The sequence below is a fragment of the Sus scrofa genome, chromosome 6 (genome assembly GCF_000003025.6).
Source record: "Sus scrofa isolate TJ Tabasco breed Duroc chromosome 6, Sscrofa11.1, whole genome shotgun sequence".
NCBI classification, from domain to species: domain Eukaryota; kingdom Metazoa; phylum Chordata; class Mammalia; order Artiodactyla; family Suidae; genus Sus; species Sus scrofa.
This window is the reverse complement of record NC_010448.4, coordinates 11388012-11412244: the sequence shown is the minus strand read 5'-3', so window position 1 is coordinate 11412244 and position 24233 is coordinate 11388012. Positions and strand designations below refer to the sequence as shown.

The following is a 24233-nucleotide window of genomic DNA, read 5'->3' as shown; positions in this document are numbered from 1 at the left end:
TCATTAATTGAAATAGTTATGTTCTGTGAAGTTGCTGCAAACATGGAATTAGCAAATACTGAACTATTGTTCCTGTGAGACTCTAGCTGCAACATTTTTTGCCAGCCAGTCAACAGCACCTTGTCTGTGTGATTGTGATGGAAGACACCTTATTTAGTAGTTATTGTTGATTCACAAACATTGAACTCCTGGCCAACAACACGGTAACACATGCCTGAATGAAGCTCATCTATCACATGTATTTTCTCCATAAGGCAAATCACAGCCTTCTTGCACCTCAGAACACTGGACAGCGCCTCATCACTGTGTAGGGGGTCTTGTAAGTAGCAAAATCATCAACAGAAAGTACAAAAATGTGAAGACAGGTTTACGTCTGCGAGCTGAAACAAGATTTGCCTTGCTTGACCTCAGCTGGAAGCATGCATCTTTGTCAACTCACATTTTTCTCTGTGCATTTCTGTGCGTGACCACAAAGTGCCCTGAGTATTGATTTGAAGGCTACAAATAAATTTCGGCAAGTAGCTGAATATGCAAATTGCACAATCTGCAAATTGTGATGATCAGCTGTGTAAACAAGGTTTTACACATGGCCTTATTTTTTAACTCTGCATTATACCATTACACTTTCAGCATTCATTACAAGGTCTTCAACTATTTTTTCATGATTGACTTGCTATACTTTGCTACAGAACGTCATCTCAGATTATAAAAAAATGACTACTCCAAAGTGCAAAAGAGCAGATAACTCCTTTTATTGGGTATAACCTAGGATTTTGGGAAGTATCTGTCCTCTTCCAAACCCCTCCTTTTAAAAAGGTCAGTTACATGATGGAAGCTGAAAATTAGTCCATGCCGAATAATTGAAAGATTTTAACCATTCAGGATTGTCCAATGTTGAGAATTAAGAGTTTTGTCCTCTCTACTGAGGCCCAAAGAAGGAAGATAATAACACACCATTTCCACACGGAGGTTGCACATTTCCCACAACCGCCTGTCCTTCTCGTCCTTCTTAGTTTCTTTCGTTAATGGTTGGGAGTGCTGCACTTGACTGAGTGATGGGTACATTGCTGCTTCTAACCACCTGCCAACACGGCTCACTGTTCTCTCTTTGCATGATTGTATCTCCCCCAGGTGTTGGATTAAATGATGGACAATGGCATTCTGTCTCCTTATTTGCCAAAAGGAATTACCTGAGTGTGACGGTAGATGGCCAGGTGGCTTCTGCTGCTCCTTCCATGGGGCCTGAGCACATTTATTCAGGTGGCAGCTATTATTTTGGAGGTAAGAGAAGCAGTCCCTCCATATGGGCGACTGAACTGTATTTGCAGTTACTTTCCCTGTGTCTTGACGTCATCGTGTTTTAACCAATGTCAGTACTATGGAATGATGTCTCACTTTCTTTCAACATGGAAATTTGAGTGGATCAGGATGACAAATTGTGACCTAAAATGCATTTATTTGAGGTGGACTGACATAGGTTAATGATTTCTGTAATGATATTGATTGCCAGTAGGCCATCCTCTTCAGTTCTTACTTTCAAATTTTGTTATGTTTTTTCTAATGTGAATGGTCCTTACATGTACATCTTTTTCAGATTTTCGCAGGCTTATTTCCTTGCTGTGTTTTTCTGGTCATGCCTTCTAGAGCATCCTTATTGTTTTCCTACTGCTCAATGCAGAAGGTCAATATTGTACCAACGCACAGATAATCTAACTTAATTAGCCACAGAAGCCTCTTCTCATTGCTGAGTAGTAATGCACTGATAACATTTGATAAAATTAGGGCATCAACCATCAATACCAGGCCATCTCTCTTAAAGAACAAAAGCAAATGAAGTATTTACTTATCCAGTGATGTTTGATTGAACTAAAACCTTCAAAAAGAAAACTTGGAAATGGAAATGAATCTTTAGCATTGGAAATTTAAAATAAAGCAGTATTCGACATTAATGAGAAAGGCAAAATTGTAAAACTGTTACTAGTCTTATTTTTACTTAGGACTTGAGGTGTTTCTTGTTATTTTGAATTGTAATCATGACTTCTGTCTAGAATAACTTTTTAATTTGTTGGAAAGACCAGTCTTCATTATTCACCAATAAATCATTATTCATAGAATTCCTTTCTAAGAATTTCCAGTAAATACATAGACCATGAATCATTCATTTTATATAGAAAGGAAACAAACCAACCCCCTCCCTACATAATCCATTATTGTGAAAGGCAGCATAATGCCAACAATCTTAAAAGATATAATTGCTTCTTTTAGGGAGATTGGTTCATGTATAAACCAAGTTGTTTATGAAACCTTATGGAATATATGATTGACTTTGATAATCTACAGGAACACATTCCTTAAACGGGTGCTAAGACATACAGACAATCCCCGGTTTAGGAACATTTGACTTAGATTTTTTCAGCTTTACGATGGCGCAAAACAATATACAATCAGTAAAAATGACTCTGAGTTTTGATCTTTTCCCAGGATAGTGATGTGTGGTATAATATTCTCTTGTGATGCTGGGCCGTGGCAGTGAGCCACAGCGCCCCGTCAGCCACACAGTCACAAGGGTGAACATTCTGTTCCCATCCAACCCATCTGTTTTTCACTCTCAAGACAGTATTCAACAAATTAGCTGAGATATGCAACATTTTATTATAAACTAGGGTTTGGGTTTGAAGATTTTGCTCATCTGTTGGCTCATGTGGGTGTCCTACGCATGTTTAACATAGGTGAGGCTAAGCTATGATGTTCTGTAGGTTGGATATATTCAATGCATTTCTGACTTAGGATATTTTCAACTTACAGTGGGTTTACTAGGATGTAACCACATCGTAAGTCAAGGAAGATTTATGTTAGAACAGCTTAATTAAGAGCTTTCACTTTAAAGGAAAAGATTTAGAAGCACCAAAAGAGAGAAGAAAAAAAAAAAACCTAAGAATTTTTGTTAAATGATGCAAAAAAGAGATGATAAAAATAATAGACCACGTAAAAGTGTAAGCCGTGAAAATGGAATCATCACTCTTAAATTGTTTTACATCCTGCGTGTTCAGATTTAATGGTGCCTCTTTCATAGAAAATTTTGATTGATTTTATTCATACTATGGTATTATAATGAAACATATCACATGTGCACGCTGTGATTTTGCTTGTGTCTTATGATACATGTTATACACCATTATAATTAAATGAACGTATGGTTTACAAATAGTTTTGATTTACCAAAGAGTTAGAAAGACAGAGTTGCCATATGCCCCACACCCAGTTACCTCATATTGCTCCCATCTTACATCATATATATAATTTAAAGAATACTAATTATTTTTAAAAAATATACATCTACACATGCATTCCCCAGCTTAAGAAAGAAAATATTACCAACGTCCATGTATCCCTCTGTGAGCAGACCTATTTATCTCCCCAGGTAACCCCTGTCTTGAATTGGGCTTTCATCCCTCCTGTCATGTTCTTCATGATTTGACATCTGTTAAGGTATTCCTGAGTTCCTAAACAATAAATTGTGGAAGCTCCCACAATAAATTTCCAACTTGGGGGCTGGAACTTAAACAACCAATCTTAGGTTTACTTAGTCATCTCTGTTTATTTATGTATTTATTTGCTCGTTTATTTGTTTTTTAGGGCTGCACCTGTGGCATATGGAAGTTCCCGGGCTAGGGGTCAAATCGGAGGTGTAGCTGCTGTCTGTGCCACAGCCACAGCAATGCAGGATCCGAGCCACGTCTGTGATCTACACCACAGCTCACGGCAACACCGGATCCCCAACCCACTGAGGGAGGCCAGGGATCGAACCTGCATCCTCAAGGATACGAGTTGGATTCGTTTCCGCTGAGCCACAACAGAAACTCCCCATCTCTGTTTATTCATTCGTCTTCTCAGTTGGTATCCTTGAGTACCAGAATATGTTCAATCTTGGCATAAGATTCTCTACTATTAAATACATAGCTTGCAAACCCCAGGGTACACTAACATTCCCAGAGTTGGGGTCAAGCGTCCAAAGGAAAGCGGGAGCCCTCCTGCTGCCTCACTTCTCCCTCATCCCCCAAACCTTTTGCCTCCAGGACCAGGGAGAGGAGGTCCATCCTTCCTGAATCCCAAGTAGAGCTTTTGGGCTGGGCATCGTGAGTTCTGGGAGCAGACTGGAGGGGGAGATGGCTCCTAGTGGGCACCTCACCTTCCCCTGCGAGGCCTCCTGGGGCCCTGGGCAGAAGCATGGCTGGAGGAGGGTTACGATAGGGTCGCCTAAAGTGCAGGACTGGCCCAGGGACTCTGATTTCCTGAGTGGTACTGGCAATGGGGTGACCAGATCTCCCAGAGCCTGGGAAAGCCCTCTTCACTTCCCACCCCCAGAGCAAACCTGACAGTTGATCACCCATCTCTGCTGTGTGGACGAGAGTCCTTTTTATTCCTAGAATCTGTTTTCTCCAGGTGAAAGGCATTCCTTAGGCAGTTAATTCTTCAGCCAGTTTATCTTCAAGTAAATAAATATCCCATGTTCTGAGACACTTCCCATCAGTTCTCATTTGCTTCTCTCTAAATTCAATTTCAAGTTTCCAGTTATCTTATCAGCAGTCCATCTAACCTGGCTGCAGTGCCCCCGTGCAGAGGGGTGGTCTGTCCCACCAGCCTGGGCTGTATCTATTTTCTGTGTCAGCCTAGAGAGTGACTGTCATACTGGGAGGGTGGGCTGCCCCAGAACTCACAGAAATCTGCATATTCTTCACCACGTGCCACTCTCTGCCCATCGTTGTTGACTTTTCCTTCCTCCTCAAATGTGTGCTTTTCCAAAAAAATCACTGCAGTGGCTTTTATCACTTGTACACCATAAATTTTAAATCTGGGTTTTCCAGATTGAGGTCCAACTTCTGTGTATCCCCCTGTGCAATCTTTGTGTGATGGAATAACACACCATGCAGGGCTAGCTCTGAGAGACTAGACTGCGTGCCGAATCTTCACTTTCCTGCTTGGGGAAATCAGACATGTTCCATCCATGGTGGTACTGGCTGTACCACCATGAAGTCAAGCCCGACATCTTACTTCTGGTCCAGGGACTTGCAGTGATCATTTATCTGCCATCCTCAGGGCTGCGTAAGATGCTGCCTGCCTTGAGTAATGGCCCCATCGTGAATTCCGCATCAAGTAATCCCTGGAAATCTTCATATTGTAACACTTTGATCTCAAAGCGGTTCAGTGCTGAACTACTCTCTGCTGTTGTGTTGCATTAACCTGTGGATGCCTGTTTCTGTAGACTAATGAGGTTCGCCTGGGTTGAACCCAGAATCTCTTGCTTATTAAACATTGTATCCAGGAGTGTGAAGGGCCTCATCATATGACCTGTGTGCTCTCTGTAAAGTTCTCTGACCTTTCCCTGTGACACTGAGTTTGCTTCCTTGTGCTCCCTAGAGGCATACTGCGCAGTGCATTTTCTTCTGAAATAGTTTGAAATGTGTCAGGAAGCACCACCTGGAGAAAAGAAGATTAGCAGAGCTGTTTATATTCCTGGCATACTGTAGTTGCCCCAAATCGTATTGCACTATTATCCTCAGTTTGTATTTTAACATTCTTAATTGGTTAATAAGTCATCTAGAAAACACATCACATGAGGTTAACCATACCCTGCACCACAGAAAAAAATTTAAGCACTGAAAAGGTGTGTAGAACCATGTACCATAAATTGATACTCAGAAAGCTTTCATTACCTTTTCTTGATATAGCAAATTTGAAATCTCAGTCTCCATTGCTTAAAATGCATATTTCAGTGTGTCTGATAACAGTTTTAAATATGAATCCTGGCCTTGCTGTGTAAATGTGTTTTGTTAGGAAAACAAAGCATGAAGGAGAAATATCCTGTCAGAATATTTAATTATAGCGGAAATTCCCAGGTAGGAAACCAGCATGGATTGTACAGGAATTAGTAAGTTGCTGATTCATTTCTTATTCTTTGAAATTGTAATAGTGGTTGACAACCATAACGGCAAAGAAAGATTAATGAAAAATACATAAGTATAATATATGTGTTCATACTCCATAAAATTGTTTATTTCACTTGGATAGAGAAACACTTAGAACATCATTAAACCCTAGACAATAATGGTTAATATTATAGTTCTTTATTATTTAAATAATTAGAAAAAACTTTTAGATAAATGTCAGGAAAAAAATCAATATAAATGGAACATTCTTTGATGAGGCAAAGAGTAGTCAAACAGTGAAATGTTTTTGACATTAAGCCATTATGATTTATTGAAATGCATGTATATGTCTTTCATAGGCACATGGAAAGTAATTAATAAAATAGTTTGTAAATTTTTTTTTTTTGCTTTTTAGGGCTACCTCTGTGGCATATAGAGGCTCCCAGGCTAGGGGTTGAATCAGAGCTGCAGCTGCCAGCGTACACCACAGCCGTGCGGGACCCAAGCCATGTCTACACCACAGCTCACGGCAATGCCAGATCTTTAACTCACTGAATAAGGCCAGGGATTGAACCGGCATCCTCATGGATACCAGTTGGGTTCATTACCCCTGAGCCACAGTGGGAACTCCCAATAGTTTGTAATTTTACTCCAAGTCATTGTAAATCCTTTTCTGAATAGCCTTAAACACAGAGGTATCTCAACATTTTTTATTTATCTTTTCTTACCTATGCACATTTTCATCTTTCATGCTCTTTTTGCATTCCGAAAGACTGAGTTCCAGTGTTTAAGTCAAACATTATTTAATGGTACTGGCTGACATGTTTAGGGTTCTGGAGCCTATATGTGTATTTTTAAAATGTGGATCAAGTTAAACCGTCCTTGCACATGATTCTTATAACACTAGTAATTTCCTGTGAATCCTCTGGTAATAAAGAGAAATACTTCATATGAATTGCAATGTATGGCTTGGTCCAAATGAATGTTGACTGAAATGGGTTTTTTCAGCTTTTAATTCAGTGACCCAATGCCTATTTCTTTTATCTTTTTAATGAAGATGCTGCGTGATGATTCATTACCATGTATCCTGATTAATTTGGTTTTGTTTTTATCAGGGTGTCCTGACAACAGTGTCGCATCCAAATGTAGAAGCCCACTCAGTGGGTTTCAGGGATGTATGAGACTCATTTCTATCAGTCACAAGGTGGTAGATCTGATTTCAGTCCAGCAGGGGTCCCTTGGGAACTTCAGTGACCTTCAGATCGACTCCTGTGGAATCACGGACAGGTAAAGGCAAAAACTCACCTTTATTTTGACCTGTCCATTTTCAAACTTTCGGCCGCAGATTGAAATTTATACACAAAATGAACATTTTTCTCTCCTGTTCCCCACCACCATTTGTCTGACAGGAAATAGATAATATTCATGTTAGACATAAGAAAAATATGCTTTTACTTTTATATTTCATATTTCCAGTGGGAACATTTAGGAAGAAGTCATGTGACTATATTTATATCTACACATAGGTATCAGTTCACAGAAGATGATGTTTTTTTTTGTTTGTTTTTGATGCTGCTGTCATTTTAGAGGGGTAGAAATGTATCAAAACCTATCATTAAACTCAATAGGTTGGGATACCCTAACAGTATTATAATTGTCAGTTACCAATAAATCAAAGACCTTTGTGTTGGGGTATAAAACTGGCCTTTGCTTCTCTGGGAGCCGAATAATATTTCAGAAGCATAGCAATTTCCCTGGTTGCAGTGGGACTAATGGGTACCTTTAAGAACCCTTTACTATCTTCTCTGCAGGGAAAATGATGAGAAAATTCCCCTGTGGAAAAGTTTGGAGCCGTAGTATTGATAAAGGGTGAGGTTGATTTTGGAGTTTCGGTAGGAACTCCAGTACAGGACATGGTCATGCAAGATGTGGGAGTCTGTTGCAGGGGACGAGTAGCTTTTAAAATAATAATTGATCGTTAATAATTAAAAAGTATTTTTAGGCATGAGCAACTATAGCCAAATAATCTTGGCAGTCATGCTTTAAAATCAAGGCTATTAATTTTAATCATTGGGTTCAAAGAAATGTCATGGCCATTCCAGATTAAAAAAAAAAATTAATGTGACAAACTTATCCCCAGCCATGGAGGGGTGTTCAGTATGTATTTTTGAACAGATACGTAACTTCTGAGTTTTAAAAATAGCATTATTTGTATGAAACATTTTATCCACATAAATACACATCCGTTATATCTGAAGACCATTCAATCTATCAATGTCTGTTGATCCTGTTTTGCACACTAGTAGATATTTTGCTAGGGGTAGAAATAAATTATTATAATCTTGCTTAGCAGTGGATTAGAAGGACTTCATTTCCTCTTTATGAATGTTGTTTATTTAACTCAATTTATGGGTAAAATAATTCTTTTATTATAATGAAAGATGACATAGAAAGGGAGAATAGAGATGATAAACCTTAATTGAATTGGGGATTAAATGATAACGACTCTCTCCATAGTTATGGCCATACCAGGTGGGGAACCTTAGTCCCGATTAAAGCCTGTAACAGGGCTTTCTGAGCCAGCTCCTGGGGGGGGAGGTTAGGGAACATCACTCACAGAGGTAGGGTCCTCCCCCCCACAGGTAATAGCCTCCAGGAACGAGGGAGGAGGTTCAGTCATCCACACTTTGAGTGATGGTTGCCAAACATTCTTTTGGTGCAAGTAGATCCAGCTGCTGTTTTGTACAAGGAATCCGTGTGGCCTGCCTTCTAGAGGTACATGCGTGTAAACGAGTGGGATACGGCACAGTGGAGGAATACATGGCTTCAGTACCACACTTTCAAAACACTTTTCAGAAATGGCAAATTATGGATAGATCTTGACCGTACTTTCTGTTTTAAAGACAAGTTTCAGGCTAATGGTAATCCTTGCAATCTTAAAAATAACAGCTAACACCAACCTAACTTGTTTGTAGACCTTTTAAATTTCCAAAAGTATCTCGACTCATTCTCTTATATTCAGAAGAAAATATATATTCATCTATTTTTGGTTTACCTGTTGACATCACTTCCAAAACATAGAGACTTAAAAAAAAATAAATCTCCTCACCAGGCAGTATTTATTCTACGCCCCTAACATGAATTGATACTGTATTTAAGTTTGTGTGTGTGAGTGACTTGTGTGAGTGACTTGTGTAAGGATGATGTGAGTGTGGGAGGGGTCTGGGAAAGCGTGTCTGGGTGACATTATGAGTGTGTGTGTGTGTGTAGGGATGCCTGGCCGTGTGTGAGTGTGTGCATGTGTGAGTGTGCATATGCATGGGTTACTGTGCAAGGATTTATGTGATTGTGTGGGTCGGTATTTGCGTGAGGGTGAAAGACAATTGCGGATATGTGAGTGGGGTTATGCAGGTGTGTGTGAGAGACTTGTGCAATGATTATGTACTAAAGTTAATTTTAAATAAAATAATTAATATGTATTTAACCTAATCTTCACAAAAACCCTTAGAGCCTATGCTTAAGAGGGTTTGTTTTTTGTAAATATGGAAACAGATGCACAGAGAGGTTAAGTTGGCTGAGAGGATGTGGCTAAAGGCAGAGCCAGCGTTAGATCTTAGCCCTGGTTCCAGGGACTCCCCGTGCATGTCTGCCTGCCAAGCTGCACAGCCTCTATGTATAATAAACGCATAATTTTATGCTTTAATCAGTTGTGACTAAAGCAGACAAGGACATTAAAAATACGTTTAAAATCTTATAGATTCTTAAACAATGTAGTTCTCTTTTTACTGTAACTGACTTTAAGCTGGATCAGACCTACACATAAAGGTGTACAGATATTTACACACATGCTCACACTCACACCTACACAGTCATTCACACTCATTCTTTACATGTAAACTAACAAAATTCTTGCACTGTCTCCCACACACAGATACACCCTCATATGCACACCCACCTATCCCAAAGCTTCTCACCACATATGGCCCTTGCACAACATCCACACACTCCTTCCCATTCATTCATCTGTACACAAGTGTGCTCACACACACATTCTCACACTCCCATAGCATCTTCACACGCAAGCATGCTCACTCACCCTCACATAAGATCATTTGCACACTCCTTACACACTCACACCTTTCTTACAGGCACTCACACACACATTCAGCTGGAAGCCCTCCCCTTGTCCTCTGCGGACCCATGTCCTCATGTGTCCTTGGGTCAGGAGCTGACTGAGGGCTGAGGGCCATCAGTCCCTCAACGGAGGTAAGGACAGAGCTGCAAAGGTAAGGACAGAGCTGCAAAGGGAGCTGGGTCCTTGTCCCCATACCTTGGGGCTAAAACCCAAGAGTGATAGTTGTTAAGGACATAAATATTTATTAAGGTGCTTGGACCCAACCACTCATTAAACAATAGAATTAAGTACATCTTTTTTTTTTTTTTTTGTCTTTTTTGTTGTTGTTGTTGTTGTTGTTGTTGTTGTTGTTGTTGTTGTTGCTATTTCTTGGGCCGCTCCCGCGGCATATGGAGGTTCCCAGGCTAGGGGTTGAATCGGAGCTGTAGCCACCGGCCTACGCCAGAGCCACAGCAACGCAGGATCCGAGCCGCGTCTGCAACCTACACCACAGCTCACGGCAACGCCGGATCGTTAATCCACTGAGCAAGGGCAGGGACCGAACCCGTAACCTCATGGTTCCTAGTCGGATTCGTTAACCACTGCGCCACGACGGGAACTCCAAGTACATCTTTTGATATCCACTTTGTGAGAATATTAACTGATTGGGGACGGTCCGTCTCAGCTCTGATATCACTGACCCTTCATGAGAGCAGTAAGGCGGAGGGTATGATGTGTGCCTGGTCTCAAATGATACCAGGCTTCAGAGACTCCTGACAAGACTTAAGAGGCTGCTGTGGGACCATGTTCACCAAGGCAACCTGGGGAGACCCAGCACCTCCCTCCTGGCTTCCTCAGCCTGCAGCCTTTGGACCACCATCATGGCTGGTAGTCATGGACCACCATCATCCAGCTCCTCCCATCACCTGGTCCTTGGGCTTGGACCAGCATTGGACCATCTTCCCTCCCTCTCCTCTCCTATGGAGCCTTTTAAGCCTTCCCTTGTTCTTTCTTCTTTCTGTTCACATGTGGTGTTTTTTCCCCTAGTCGATTCAAGATCATGGTGTTATTCTGTCTCCAGTGATACTGAAAAGGTGGCTTGTTTAATTCTTAGGGGGAGGGTTATGTGAGGGGTGAAGGGCTGGTTCTTGTGGATGTCATAGTTTTGAGGAAGGATATGAGGTCTGAATTCAGGTGGTCTCCATGTTCCTAGGACCCATATGTATCTGACTTTGTTTAATTTTCCTAAATGTGATAATGTTATATAGATTTTTACTTCAGTATCATTACTTTCAACCAAGGTCTCCATTGTGTGGAAGTCTTTTGAAATTTTAGTTGCAACGAACAGGAAATCAGGATAAACCAAAATAGGACATATCATTGAAGTCTGGGGCATGTTGATGTATATATTTGCTTAAGTTTACAAGCAATGAAAAGTCATTATGGAAATGTCTAAGGAAAAGCTTTGAAGGCTGGGAAAACATAGGTTGATGGATTGTTTTACTTTGTATGGGAGTGACCATCGGGGAGAAAAGCATAAAAGATAATTGTTTAGAACATGTAGTGGAATTAGCATTTCACTCTGCAATGTAATTTGCCGTAGGTTACTTACTAATACAAAAACAGAACCACTGTACAACGAATTTAAATAAAATCCACAATCTCGTCTTCCACATTGTAATTTAAAAAAATGTGAAAAATCAAGTCTATCAGGAATAAAGGAAGATGGATTCAATCTCTTTCAGCACTAGATCAAATAGAAATGGCCCATGTATCACAATAATTAAGGACTCATTTTTCAGAATTTTAGGCATTTTTAGTCACTTATGTCTGCTTCCTTTTAAAACATGATTTGAGCTCTGTTAAAGAATAGCCTTCTTGGGAGTTCCCTTCATGGCTCAGTGGTTAACGAGCCCAACTAGGATCCATGAGGGTGTGGGTTACATCCCTAGCCTTGCTCAGTGGGTTAAGGATCCAGCGTTGTTGTGAGCTGTGGTGCAGGTCACAGATGCAGCTCAGACCCCGAGTTGCTCTGGCTGTGGTGTAGGCCTGCAGCTGTAGCTCTGATTTGACCCCTAGCCTGGGAACTTCCATATGCCATGGATGCAGCCCTAAAAAGAAAGAAAAAAAAAAAAGCATAGCTTTCTCTGTCCTTTTCTGATCACCAAATAGGATTATTTTTGTTTTAATTTTTAAAATAATTCCCTCTTTCTTGTAGGTTGTTGTTGATTTGAAATACTTAAAAATTAAATACGTCTTTATTCTTTGAGTGGATTCCTGTGAATCTATAAAAATGCTAGAATTCTTATAAACCTAATTGGCCTGGAAAGATGCCCATATTTATTTTTGAATCCTTAAAAAGCAGGTTGTAAAGTAGCATGTACTTTATGATGACTTTTATGAATGCAATACATTTTACACACACACGTGATTATTGTGGTAATTTTATATGTATTGAGATTACAGACTACATTTCTTCTCTGTTGTTAACTGGATTGTTCGATTTCTGTACAGCAGATATCTATGTTTCATAATTAGTAAAAATCAAAAAATCAATAACATTATTTTCAGTTAAAATTGGAAAAGTCCTATAAGCAAGACATGATGTTCCCAGCCTTAGTTTTAACAAAGGAGGTGGCAGAAACTTCATCAAGAATATATTTTTGATGAGTCTTGTAATTTATTTATTTTCTAATCTGGAGTGAATTAGAACACTTCAAGCCTTAATAGAACTCTCAATTTTATTTCAAAAAAGCATCTATTATTTGATCACGGCTATTTAGTTGATACCAGAAGCTCCTCAGCTTTTTTGTCCCTGGTACCTTATTATTTCAGCAATTTGTTCACAGTGTCTCAAGCCAAAGATACAACTAATGCTTTCATTTAAAATTCATTTTCATTTAAAAAGTGGCTTATTTCCAAGCAATTTTGTGTTTACGTCCTAACAATTTAGGAACCTTTTGAAAAAGTAATATATACATATACCACTTATATTTTTGAATTATGTATGTGTGTGTATATATATATATATAATTTAATTTGAAAAATATTTTAACTGTATTTTTAATGTACTGTACAGTCTTTTAAAATTTGGAATCAGACCTGATTCCAAATGGTCTGATTCCAAAAATGAGGGACTACCCTCATTTTTGTTCAACATGATTTCACACTGTGCTTTTTTTAAATCAACTACTGAAGATCCAGTTTCTCAAAGTATCTTTGAGAAACTGGATTTTCAGTAGTTCTGTTGTTTTTGGAATGGATTAGCAATGAGATCCTGCTGTGTAGCAGTGAGAACTATGTCTAGTCACTTATGACGGAGCATGATAATGGGAGAAAAAAGAATGTATACATGTATGTGTAACTGGGTCACCATGCTGTACAGTAGAAAAAAAATTGTATGGGGAAAAAATGGTGAAAGAACAATAAAAAAAAAAAGGAACGGGTGTTCCCGTCGTGGTGCAGTGGTTAACGAATCCGACTAAGAACCATGCAGTTGCGGGTTCGATCCCTGCCCTTGCTCAGTGGGTTAAGGATCCAGCGTTGCCATGAGCTGTGGTGTAGGTCATAGACGCGGCTCAGATCCTGCATTGCTGGGGCTCTGGTGCAGGCCAGCAGCTACAGCTCCGATTCGACTCCTAGCCTGGGAACCTCCAGAGGCCGCGGGAGCGACCCAAGAAATGGCAAAAAGACAAAAAAAAAAAAAAAAAAAGGAATGTATTATGATCTAATATTGAAGTTGAAGTCCCACAAGCTAGTAAGTTGCACTGTCTCTGACAGATGTTGAGTATGCCTGTATTTCTCTGAAATTTTTAAAATGTCCTGGGAGCACCTGTGATTTTGATTGAGCACCTTGCATAGCTTGACCCACTGCTTGAAATCTGTGATCTGCACCTACACCTTCAGCATCCCTGGATGTACACGGCAGGTGAAGAGAGATGTTCTTCCCTCCCACTTCTTACTTTCCTTCCCTCTTCTGTTTTCCTTCTTCCTTTAAATACTCCCTGTAGTAAATCCATATGATTAAGTGTCATTTCATGTAAACGATAGGTATTTCTGGCAACATGTTGAATTAGCATTATGTCACTAAGGGAAAAGAAAGGGCCGTGATATAGATGGACAGGCTGAAAATGAGGCAGTCGCAGCTACCTGAGAATGGGTTGAAATCTGATGAATTTATTGATCTAAGGTTTCGTTCTGTGATTCAGGTGCCATGATGACAGACTGAATATCAATGAGTCATGGTCTGTTTACTCTTTACGTTCCTCTCAACATTCTTCTTTCACATGATCGTGTGTAAATTATCAATATTTTATGATGTCTCAAAATGAAGAGTAGTAATTCCTTCTGCACCTTCTTTTAGGTGTTTGCCCAACTACTGTGAACACGGAGGTGAATGCTCCCAGTCCTGGGACACCTTTCACTGCAACTGTGCAAACACTGGTTACAGCGGAGCCACTTGCCACAACTGTAAGCCACACACACCTGCTTGCTCTTTCTTCTGTTCTGATTCCCTCGTTTCATTTTCCTTCCCTTTGCTGTGCATATGTACGTCTACTTAGGTACAACCATGTGTTAGAATACACAACCCAGCATCTTAGCATCCAGTTTACTTCTTGTTTATTTTTAATCCACACCTCTCTCCATAAAGTCGTGAAAGTAGCAAATAAAAATACATAAGAGGGAGTTCCCTAGTGGTTTAGTGGTTACGAGTCAATGCTTTCACCGCCGTGGCCTGGGTTCAGTCCCTGGCCTGGGGACTGAGATCCCACATCAAGCTGCTGTATGCTGCGGCCAAAATAAAATAATGTAAAAAATAATAGGTTTAAGAAAAGAAATACATGAAATAAAACAGGACGGAAAATAGTAGGAGACCTGGCAAAGAGAAACTACATATAGAAAACAAAGGCAGGAGTTCCCGTCGTGGCGCAGTGGTTAACGAATCCGACTAGGAACCATGAGGTTGCGGGTTCGGTCCCTGCCCTTGCTCAGTGGGTTAACGATCCGGCGTTGCCGTGAGCTGTGGTGTAGGTTGCAGTCGTGGCTCAGATCCCGCGTTGCTGTGGCTCTGGTGTAGGCCGGTGGCTACAGCTCTGATTCAACCCCTAGCCTGGGAACCTCCATATGCCGCGGGAGCGGCCCAAGAAATAGCAACAATAACAACAACAACAACAACAACAACAAAAAAAAGACAAAAAAAAAAAAAAAAAAAGAAAACAAAGGCAGCCAAGGATAAATACACAGTACACTGCAGAATCTTTAAATCCTTTTGCAACCCCATTAATAAGGATGATGAGGACAAGATAATGGTATTAATCACAATAGTTAATTTTACTGAGTATTTTCTAAATGCCGGGTACTGCTTTAGTGTTTTACATGTCCCAACTCATTTAATTCTGCTGACCACCTTAGTAGGTGCCTATTAATGCATTAATCACCGTGCCCAGAGCACCTGAAATAGTGGAGGCACAGTGAGAATGTGAACACTTTCTGCCGTTATACTCCAGAGCCTGGGGTCACCACCTGTCCTCTTTTCCTGTGTTAGAAGCCATGCTTTTTTTTCTTTCTTTTTTTTTTTTTTCCGGTGACCTGTTGGCATGTGTTGTCAGACTGATGTCATTTTCTTTTTTTTGTCCTTTTTTAGTAGTCAATGAATTTTACTACATGTATAACAATCATCACAACCCAATTTTATAGCTTTTCCATCCCAAACCCCCGGCCCATCCCCCACCCCCAACGTGTCTCCTTTGAAAACCCTACGTTTTTCAAAGTCTGTGAGTCAGTATCTGTTCTGCAAAGAAGGTCATTGTGTCCTTTTTTTAGATTCCGCACGGAAGCGATAGCATGCGGTGCTGGTGTCTCATGTCATTTTCTTGTCCACTTGTTCAGGACACAGGATGGAGAGACCCCTCAATGTCTGTTTTTTTTTCCACTCCATTTTTATTCCTATTACTGCTGCCATTGCTGAGCAGTTGAATTCCTAGTACTATGGCCTGTCTCCTTGGCATTAGGTACCGTTGTCAGCCTCACCGCACTTGTCTCTTCACGATGCGCAGCTTTGTACTCCTGCCAGAGTTGAGACGGGAGTCCTGGGCTCCCAGCCCCAGAGTCTCCAGGGGCCCTGAGAAGTCCTGACCTGGGGCTGGAGAGGACATGAGCAGGGGTACGTCCCGGCTGCCACCACTGCAGCTAATGTCATCCCTGGGACATCCACTTGTGCGGTTTGGAGCCTCCTAAGATCAGGGAGAATGCCCGCTGTTGCCGAAGCCAGGGCCAAGTTCCTCGTCCTGAGTCAGCAGCAGCAAGAGGACCGTGTTTTTAAATTTTTCATATCCTCCATTATCCCAATTATAGTAACCAACTCAGAATAGAAAGTGAATGGAATATGTTTTAATGGACTAATTGTTTATCTTCAACTTTTATCAATGACGGAATCTAAATAGAAACACAAATAGCTCTGAGCCAGAAAAATTAGATGGTACATAAATATTTTTATCTGTGACCAGCAATTTGGATGCAATCATTGAATTATTTTATTAGGTTCTTCTCAGCAGGTAGTCTAAAGAGAGCAGAAGGTTTTTTGCCAATGACCTGAGAAATGGGGCCAGGATGACAAACCTGATTGTAGTAAAGCCATGACTTTCATTAGCCTGAGCAGAGGGAGGGTCAGTGGCGGGGTCTTGTAAATGGTTTTATTAGAAAATAACATGTTAAACAGTCATGTTATAAAACAAATCAAGCAATACACGTAAAGCAAACATACTCTCAGTTATCCACATGCCATCATGTGTCCTTCTAACACCAGCCTTCCTGCAAAGTTATGCGTGCATCCTGCCAACTTCCTTCAAGGAATTTATGAACTTGTACGTGTGTGTAGGAATATATAAATAAACCATTTTCATATGCCCACTTCACTGCACAAAATACAAATGTGACCAGAAAACAATCCATCTTATATTTCTATGTAATATACAAAAAGAACCAAGTAACACCAAGAAAATGTGGAGTGGAGCAGTAAATTTGTATGGGCATCTGAAATTTCTGTGACTCTGAGCAAATTAGTTACATTATTTCATGTTGCCTAAAAACTCATTAACATCATTTTCAAAAATTTAGACTAGATCGAGGAAGGACGTTCAAGGAATGGTTTATTTCTCATTTAACGACATTAAAAGTTTGATGGAAATCACCCTGACAATGGCCAAGCGTTCCATGAGATGAGCACATCATATGCAATTGTTAATATCAAACCTTGTTCGTGACAAATACATAACTGTACAATTAAAAACATCCAATTATGGATCAGAACACATTGAGACCACTTGAGGGCATATTTAAATAAATATTTCTTGTGCTTTGAATTTTAATTATCTTAAATTCTCATTACAGAGCATTAGAGAAAGTTACTTTTGTAAATTACTTTTTAAATTATTGATGAGGAGCTTTGTAAATCATATTTGTTTTATGAAAAAAAAGGATTTTATCTGTGGATAATTTTATGCGAGAAAGGAGAATACTTACAGGCTTATTTAAAACTTTTCTATTGCATAATTGTTGGGCAAGAGTAGATTCTTTAAAGAGATTACACTATTGTGTTTCAGATGTTAGGTTATTAATATTTGAAAATGGTTGTCAAAAGATCCATTTGGATGGATGTCCAAAATGGATATCACGTTGAATTTGTAAGTATCTGAACATTCAAAACACCTACCTTCTCTTTTGTCGTTTTTACCTAATGTAAAAATAAAATAAATTTTTGTTTTGACTGCATAATCCCCTATTCTTTCAGTGATAAAATGTCATGAAATACAATCTCATTCTTCCTTTTTTAAAATCTCACCTCCTTTCATCCCTGTTAATTTTAAAAAATGAGTTTTGTTTTAAAGGATATGTTACCTTTTCTCCTGGTCAGGTATGTACATATTAAATTTCAAGACTTGGAGTATTTCGTGTTCAAATTAAAATTTAAGATGTTAATTTTATACTGCTTCATTTATGATGATCCCTATTTTTTTTTACAGCTATCTATGAGCAGTCATGTGAAGCCTATAAGCATAGAGGAAACACTTCAGGGTTTTACTATATAGATTCAGATGGAAGTGGTCCTCTGGAACCATTTCTTCTATATTGCAATATGACTGGTGAGTTAATCAACTTTCATTTAATAGTTAAATTTGCGTGAATGCTTTAAACACAAGATTAAAGTGAAACTAGTAAAAAGTTGACCTAATTTGCAACTTGATTAAAATGGGTATTGTTCAACAGAACTTAAGGTAAATCTTTAAAAATAGTTTAATGGTGGAGCTCCTGTCATGGCTCAACAGAAACGAATCTGACTAGCATCCATGAGGACGCAGGTTTGATTCCTGGCCTTGCTCAGTGGGTTAAGGATCCAGCATTGCTGTGAGCTGTGGTGTAGGTCGCAGACCCAGCTCTGATCCCATGTTGCTCTGGCTCTGGTGTAGGCCAGCAGCTACAGCTCTGATTCTACTCCTAGCCTGGGAACCTCCACATGCCATGGATGAGGCCCTAAAAAGACAAAAGACAAAAAAAAAAAAAATTTGTTCAATGGTAATGATTTAAAATGCCATTATTTTATTTGCATGTGGTATCTGTGTAGAACATCTAATAATAAATGTATCGTCTTATTAGTTCCCCAACAAAATGGAGAGACTTTATTCCTCTGAGAAGAGTAATACATACCATGTGTTCTTACTCACATGCTGAATCCAGAAAACAAGAGAAATGAACAAATATAACAAAACAGAAACAGACTCATAGATACAGAGAACAAACAGGTGATTGCTAGAGGGGCACAGCATGGGGAATGAAAAGGAAAAAAAAAGTAACTATGTTTGGTATGAATGCTAATTATCTTGATTATGGTGATCATTTCACAGGGTATATTTATATGAAAGCATCACGCTGTATACCTTAAATGTATATGATTTTTGTCAATAAAACTGAAGTTGAAAAATATTTTAAATAATAGCAAAACTAAAAATATTGATGCATGTGACAGCTTTGAAAAATATTTACTTTTAAATTTGGGTAAACATGAATTTTATTCTGGCATTCTTGACTTACATAAATTTAAATAGGAAATCATAGTCATAGAAAATGTGTTTGATTAAATTCAGTATCTATTCATGATAAAGAAAAAATGAAAACTCAGTAAATTATAAATAGAAGAAAATTTGCTTAATATGTTAAAGAGTGCTCACAAAAAAACTTTTTACCAACATTAACACAAGGACGTGCTATTATCACTCTGTTCACCATTGTATTAGAAATCCTAGCCAGTGTAATAAAGCAAGAGAAAGAAATGAAAGACATATTGGAAAGGAAGAACTATAACTGTCATTATTTGTAGGTGACAAGGTTATGTATTGGGAATATTCTCAATAATCTATAGGTTAACTATTAAAATTTAGGAATGTCACTAAATATCAAGTTAACATAAGACTTAATTTCATTTCTGTGTGCTACCAATAAGCAATTAAAATGAAATTTTGGAAGAGTCTATTTGTATTAGCATCAAAAATCTCAAATACATGGTAATAAACCTAAAGAAAGATGTTCACAGCTTTTACTCAGATCAATGTAAAATAATCTTGAGATAAGTTAAATCCTAATTAAATCGAGAAATATAAAACTTTCATTGATTAGAAAACTCAATATGGTGGTATAAATTCAGTTCTTCCCAACTACATATTGATTCAGTGCAAACCTTGATTAAAACTTCAGCAGGGTGTTTGTCAGTTGGTGTAACTGATTTGGGAGAATTGGCAAGAAGATTCTAAAATTTATCAGCTAATTTGAAGGGTCAGGAAGCACCAAGTCAATCTTAAAGAATAAAGTTAGAGGACTCAACTCTACCAGATTATAGACATTATACTGATAGATTAAGTAAAACAGTGTGTGATTGGCACAAGGATAAACAAATAGACCACTTAAACAAAATAGACAATCTATAGGTAGATTCACTCAAATATGGATAGTTGATTCATCGCAAAGTTGGCATTGATTTACAGTGAAGGAAAGATGATCTTTTCAATCAGTGATGCTGGGGGAAATTTATGGAAATACTGTAAAAAGGAATCTTCATCCCTTCATCATCAAACACAAATGACAGATGAACTGTCATGTCCAATATGGTGCACACTAGCGACAAATTCCCATTTAGAGTCACATAGAATTAAAATTAATTAATATGACTAAATGAATTGAGACAAATTTTACAAATTTAAATTAATTCATTAAGATAAGGTTAATTTAAGTCAGTCCCTCTGTCTCACTAGCCACCTTTTAACTGTCCAATAGCCACATATCCCATCATTGCAGAAAGTTTACATTTGATAGTGCTGTGTTAGAAAGTCAGTGTTTTATGGAGCAAAATAAACAGAAAAAGGAAATATTAAATTGGAGCAGGAGGTGTGGCAGAGAATTCACTACTTAAAATCAGGCAATGAATATCTAAGGAAAGAGCCTTCCAGGCAGAGGAAAGAACAAGTGCCAAGTCCTGAGAAAGGTGATCTTACCAGATCCAGTGTGGCTGGAGCATGATGAGTTAACTGATTGGAGAGCAAGAGGGAATCAGATGGGCTAGGGCAGGACAGGAAGAGTCATGGGACCTTACGATGTGTTCATTCTGGTTTTCGTTCTGAATGAGAGGACATTGGAGAGTTTCAAGCAACGGTGGGTGTAGTCTAACTTCCTTTAATTGGATCATGATTGAGCCTGTGTTGGGAAACGCCTATCTGGGAGCAGGGGTAGGAAGGTGTTAGAAGACATGTACATACCTACATATGCATGTATATACCAAATGCATACATACACATGGATAAAATGTATGTGTATAACAGGAGTTAGGAAGCCCATTTGGGGACCAAGTACAGTAATGCTGGAATCCAGGCAAGAGCCAATGATGGTGGCTTTCACAGGAGGATAGCCATGTAGACGGCTGGCGATTCAGCTTTCTTTTCTCCTTTTTTTTTTTTTTTGTCTCTTTTTAGGGTCACACCCACGGCATATGGAGGTTCCCATAGGGGTCGAATCAGAGCTACAGCTGCTGGCCTACACCACAGCCACAGCAAAACCAGATCTGAGCCTCATCTGCGACCTACACCACAGCTCACGGCAATGCTGGATCCTTAACCCACTGAGCGAGGCCGGGGATCGAACCTGAAACCTCATGGTTCCTACTGGGATTCGTTTCCACTGCGCCATGACGAAACTCCAAGATTCAGTTTTCTTATTGATTATGTGTACGGGGTGAGAAAAAAGGAAACCAAGACTCCCACCACATTTTTGGCTTGAGCAACTGTCCATTGGTGATTGAGTTGCCGTTATTTGAGATGTGATCAGAAAAGGTCTGTGGGGCAAGATCAGGATCTCAGTTTCACACATTCGGAATTCGAGGTGTCTGTTACACCTTCATATGAGATACTGAGAAGGCAGCTGAATATGGGAACAACAGTCCCTTTGTATTAATATGTAATTCCAAAAACTGCTGGGTAGTGGTAAAACCTTGGCGACAGATATTTGGGGAAATTACTATAGAATGGATCTTTAGAAGTTTTCCTATAGCACAACGTCCTGTGTGCTCTCAGCATCCCTGAGGATGCCACCTGACTTCATCTGTTTGGGCTGCTCTAGCGAAATACCACAGACTGGGTAGCCTGTTAACAAGAGAAATGTATTTCCCACAGTTTTAACCCTAACCCTAACCCTAACCCAAGATCACAGCGCCAGCATCTTCAGGGGAGGGCTCTCTTCTGGGTTGCAGACTTCCTGTGATAGAAGGGGCTTCACGTGATAGAAGGGGCTCCGTGGGGTCTCTTTTTCTAAGAGTCCTCATCCCTTTCATGAGGGCTCCACCCTGTTGACCTCATGACCTCCCAGAGGTGCCACCTAGTAATACCATTACCTTTGGCGGTTAGTGACTCCACCCATGAATTTTGATGGGGGCACAAACCGTCAGGCCACAGCGCTGCCCCGTGTGCCAGAGCAACCTAAGACAGCTGCCAATTCCTCCAGGTTTATCCCTCAGTGGAACCCCAAGGCTGCACAGTACAGATTCCCAGGCAGCACCCTGAGGCAGGAGGGCTAGGGTGAGACGAGGAAAGCAGTATTTTTTAAAATCTTCCCAAATGATTCTTATGTGCACACTGGTTTGGGAATTGCTCTTTTAGACCCGTGGTTCTCAAACTTTAGAGAACCCTCTGCTCTGCTATGTGACAATTAAACATAATAAGTGTGCCACGACTTTATGGAGAGAAAGGACCATTTTGAAAATGAAAGACAGGGGTTCTAGCATCAAATAACTTTTTGATTTTTTTTTTCCTATTGTGAGTGAGGTTTAATCATCTCTCACTGAGTCCCCACCAAAACATCCTAAACTATTCACATACACACGCTTAGGAAGTTTTGATCCTGTGAACCAGATACCTCTAAGTTGATAAGTACCTGTACTCTTTAAAGCTTTGAAGCACAAACACATACAGACACACACACACACGCACTTCTTGTTATCCGTGGTGGTCGTGTTCTGTAAAGTAACCACAGGCATTTGAATTGGTAAATACTGGACACCTGCTCCCAGAGGACATACGGTAAGATTAGGGTCCTGCCAGCCTCTGGTCATAATAGTCTCATCAGCCCATCAATACGTAACCTTGTTTTACTGGTGTTTCAGGTTAGGGACACCTTATTTAATGCATGCTGTTGATTCATTAACATCGAACTCAGAACCAACAGCACTATCATTCACACCCGAAGGAAGCTTATTTGACATGTTTTTCTTGGAAGGCGTATCACAGCCTTTGTCTGCTTGTGAACACGGGACAGCCCTTCAGAACTCTGCGTGGAGGCCACTTTAAATAGTGAAATCACCAAGCACAGAGAACATGGCACTAAAGAGACCCCAAGAAGAATGTGTGTTTCCAGTTGGAGGGCTGAAACAGAGTCAGAGCCTGGCTCTGTTCGACCTTAGCTGGGCAACTGAAATTCATATTGGGCAATTCAGGTTTTTTTGCTGCTTTGTGTCTGCACACATGCGAGGGTGCCTCAAGTATTGATGTGGGGGTTAGTAGTAAATTTTGGTGAGTAGGCAAATTCACAGATAATAATTATCTGCAGATAATCAGGACTATGTACACACACATACATGCCTGAATTATATTACGCATAATAATTCAGTAATTTATAGGCCATGTGCATTTGTCATGACCACTTAAATGATAAAGGAATTATCAATTTCATCTTATTGAATGTTTCTTTTCTATTAAATCAACATTGACCTCGCATTAGTACATTACTAATTAATGCGCCTTCTTTTAGGCACCTGTGTCTCACCTCGAATCTACAATAATTTGACTGAATTTACATATGTACACACACAGAGAGGTTAAAGGGGCTTTAGCAAAATTCTCAGGAAGTATTGATGAAAAAGCAGACATTCATAAACCCTAAAGCCATTTGCAAAGCATCAGTGGGGGGCGGAGACACAGATAACCCAGTTAGGAGACAGGAAGTGTCTTCAGAAGCTCTGGAATATTGAAATATACTCAAACAAAAGCGCCACCCCCAGAATGTTAACAACCTAGTGAGAAATAACATGTTACAACTTGAAACTTGCCTTATGGATCTGCTTTGGCAAATGAGGAAACCAAGACGCAGGGAGGTTCAGGGAGGCCAGCTAAGGAATATTATTGGGGATAGATCAAGAGCTAAAACCTTGGTCTCTTCTCCCAGCCCCAAAATATTCCAGCTGGAGGAGGCTCCATCCTCTCAAAGACTCATTGCTTGTAGCCAATAACATATCCTCAAGATCGGAGGTCCTGTCGTGGTGCAGTGGAAACACATCCAACTAGGAGCCATGAGGATGCGGGTTCGATCCCTGGCCGTGCTCAGTGGGTTAAGAATCCGGCGTTGCCGTGAGCTGTGGTGTAGTTCACAGACGTGGCTTGGGATCCCGAGTTGCTGTGGCTGTGGTGTAGGCCGGCAGCTGTAGCTCCGATTCGACCCCTAGCTTGGAACCTCCCTATGCCACGAGTGAGGCCCTAAAAGACAAAAACAAAAACAAAAACAAAAAATAGCCCATATCCTCAAGATAGAGCAGCCAGTTATACCAATTACCAAGATGACAAAATGCTGAATCGTTAGATTACAGATATGTAGCTTAAATAAAT

At 39.8% G+C, this 24233-nt stretch overlaps 1 protein-coding gene across 3 annotated transcripts in view; it reads left to right on the top strand.

The window, feature by feature from the left end:
- Nucleotides 1–24233, top strand: part of CNTNAP4 (contactin associated protein like 4) — a 273095-nt gene that overhangs the window by 177384 nt on the left and 71478 nt on the right. For all 3 annotated transcript variants that reach the window (XM_021097085.1, XM_021097086.1, XM_021097087.1), the window contains 4 exons: nt 1132–1281; nt 7043–7214; nt 14405–14511; nt 18063–18182. In XM_021097085.1, the coding sequence (XP_020952744.1) occupies nt 1132–1281; nt 7043–7214; nt 14405–14511; nt 18063–18182 (549 nt within the window). The remainder of the gene's footprint in view (nt 1–1131; nt 1282–7042; nt 7215–14404; nt 14512–18062; nt 18183–24233) is intronic.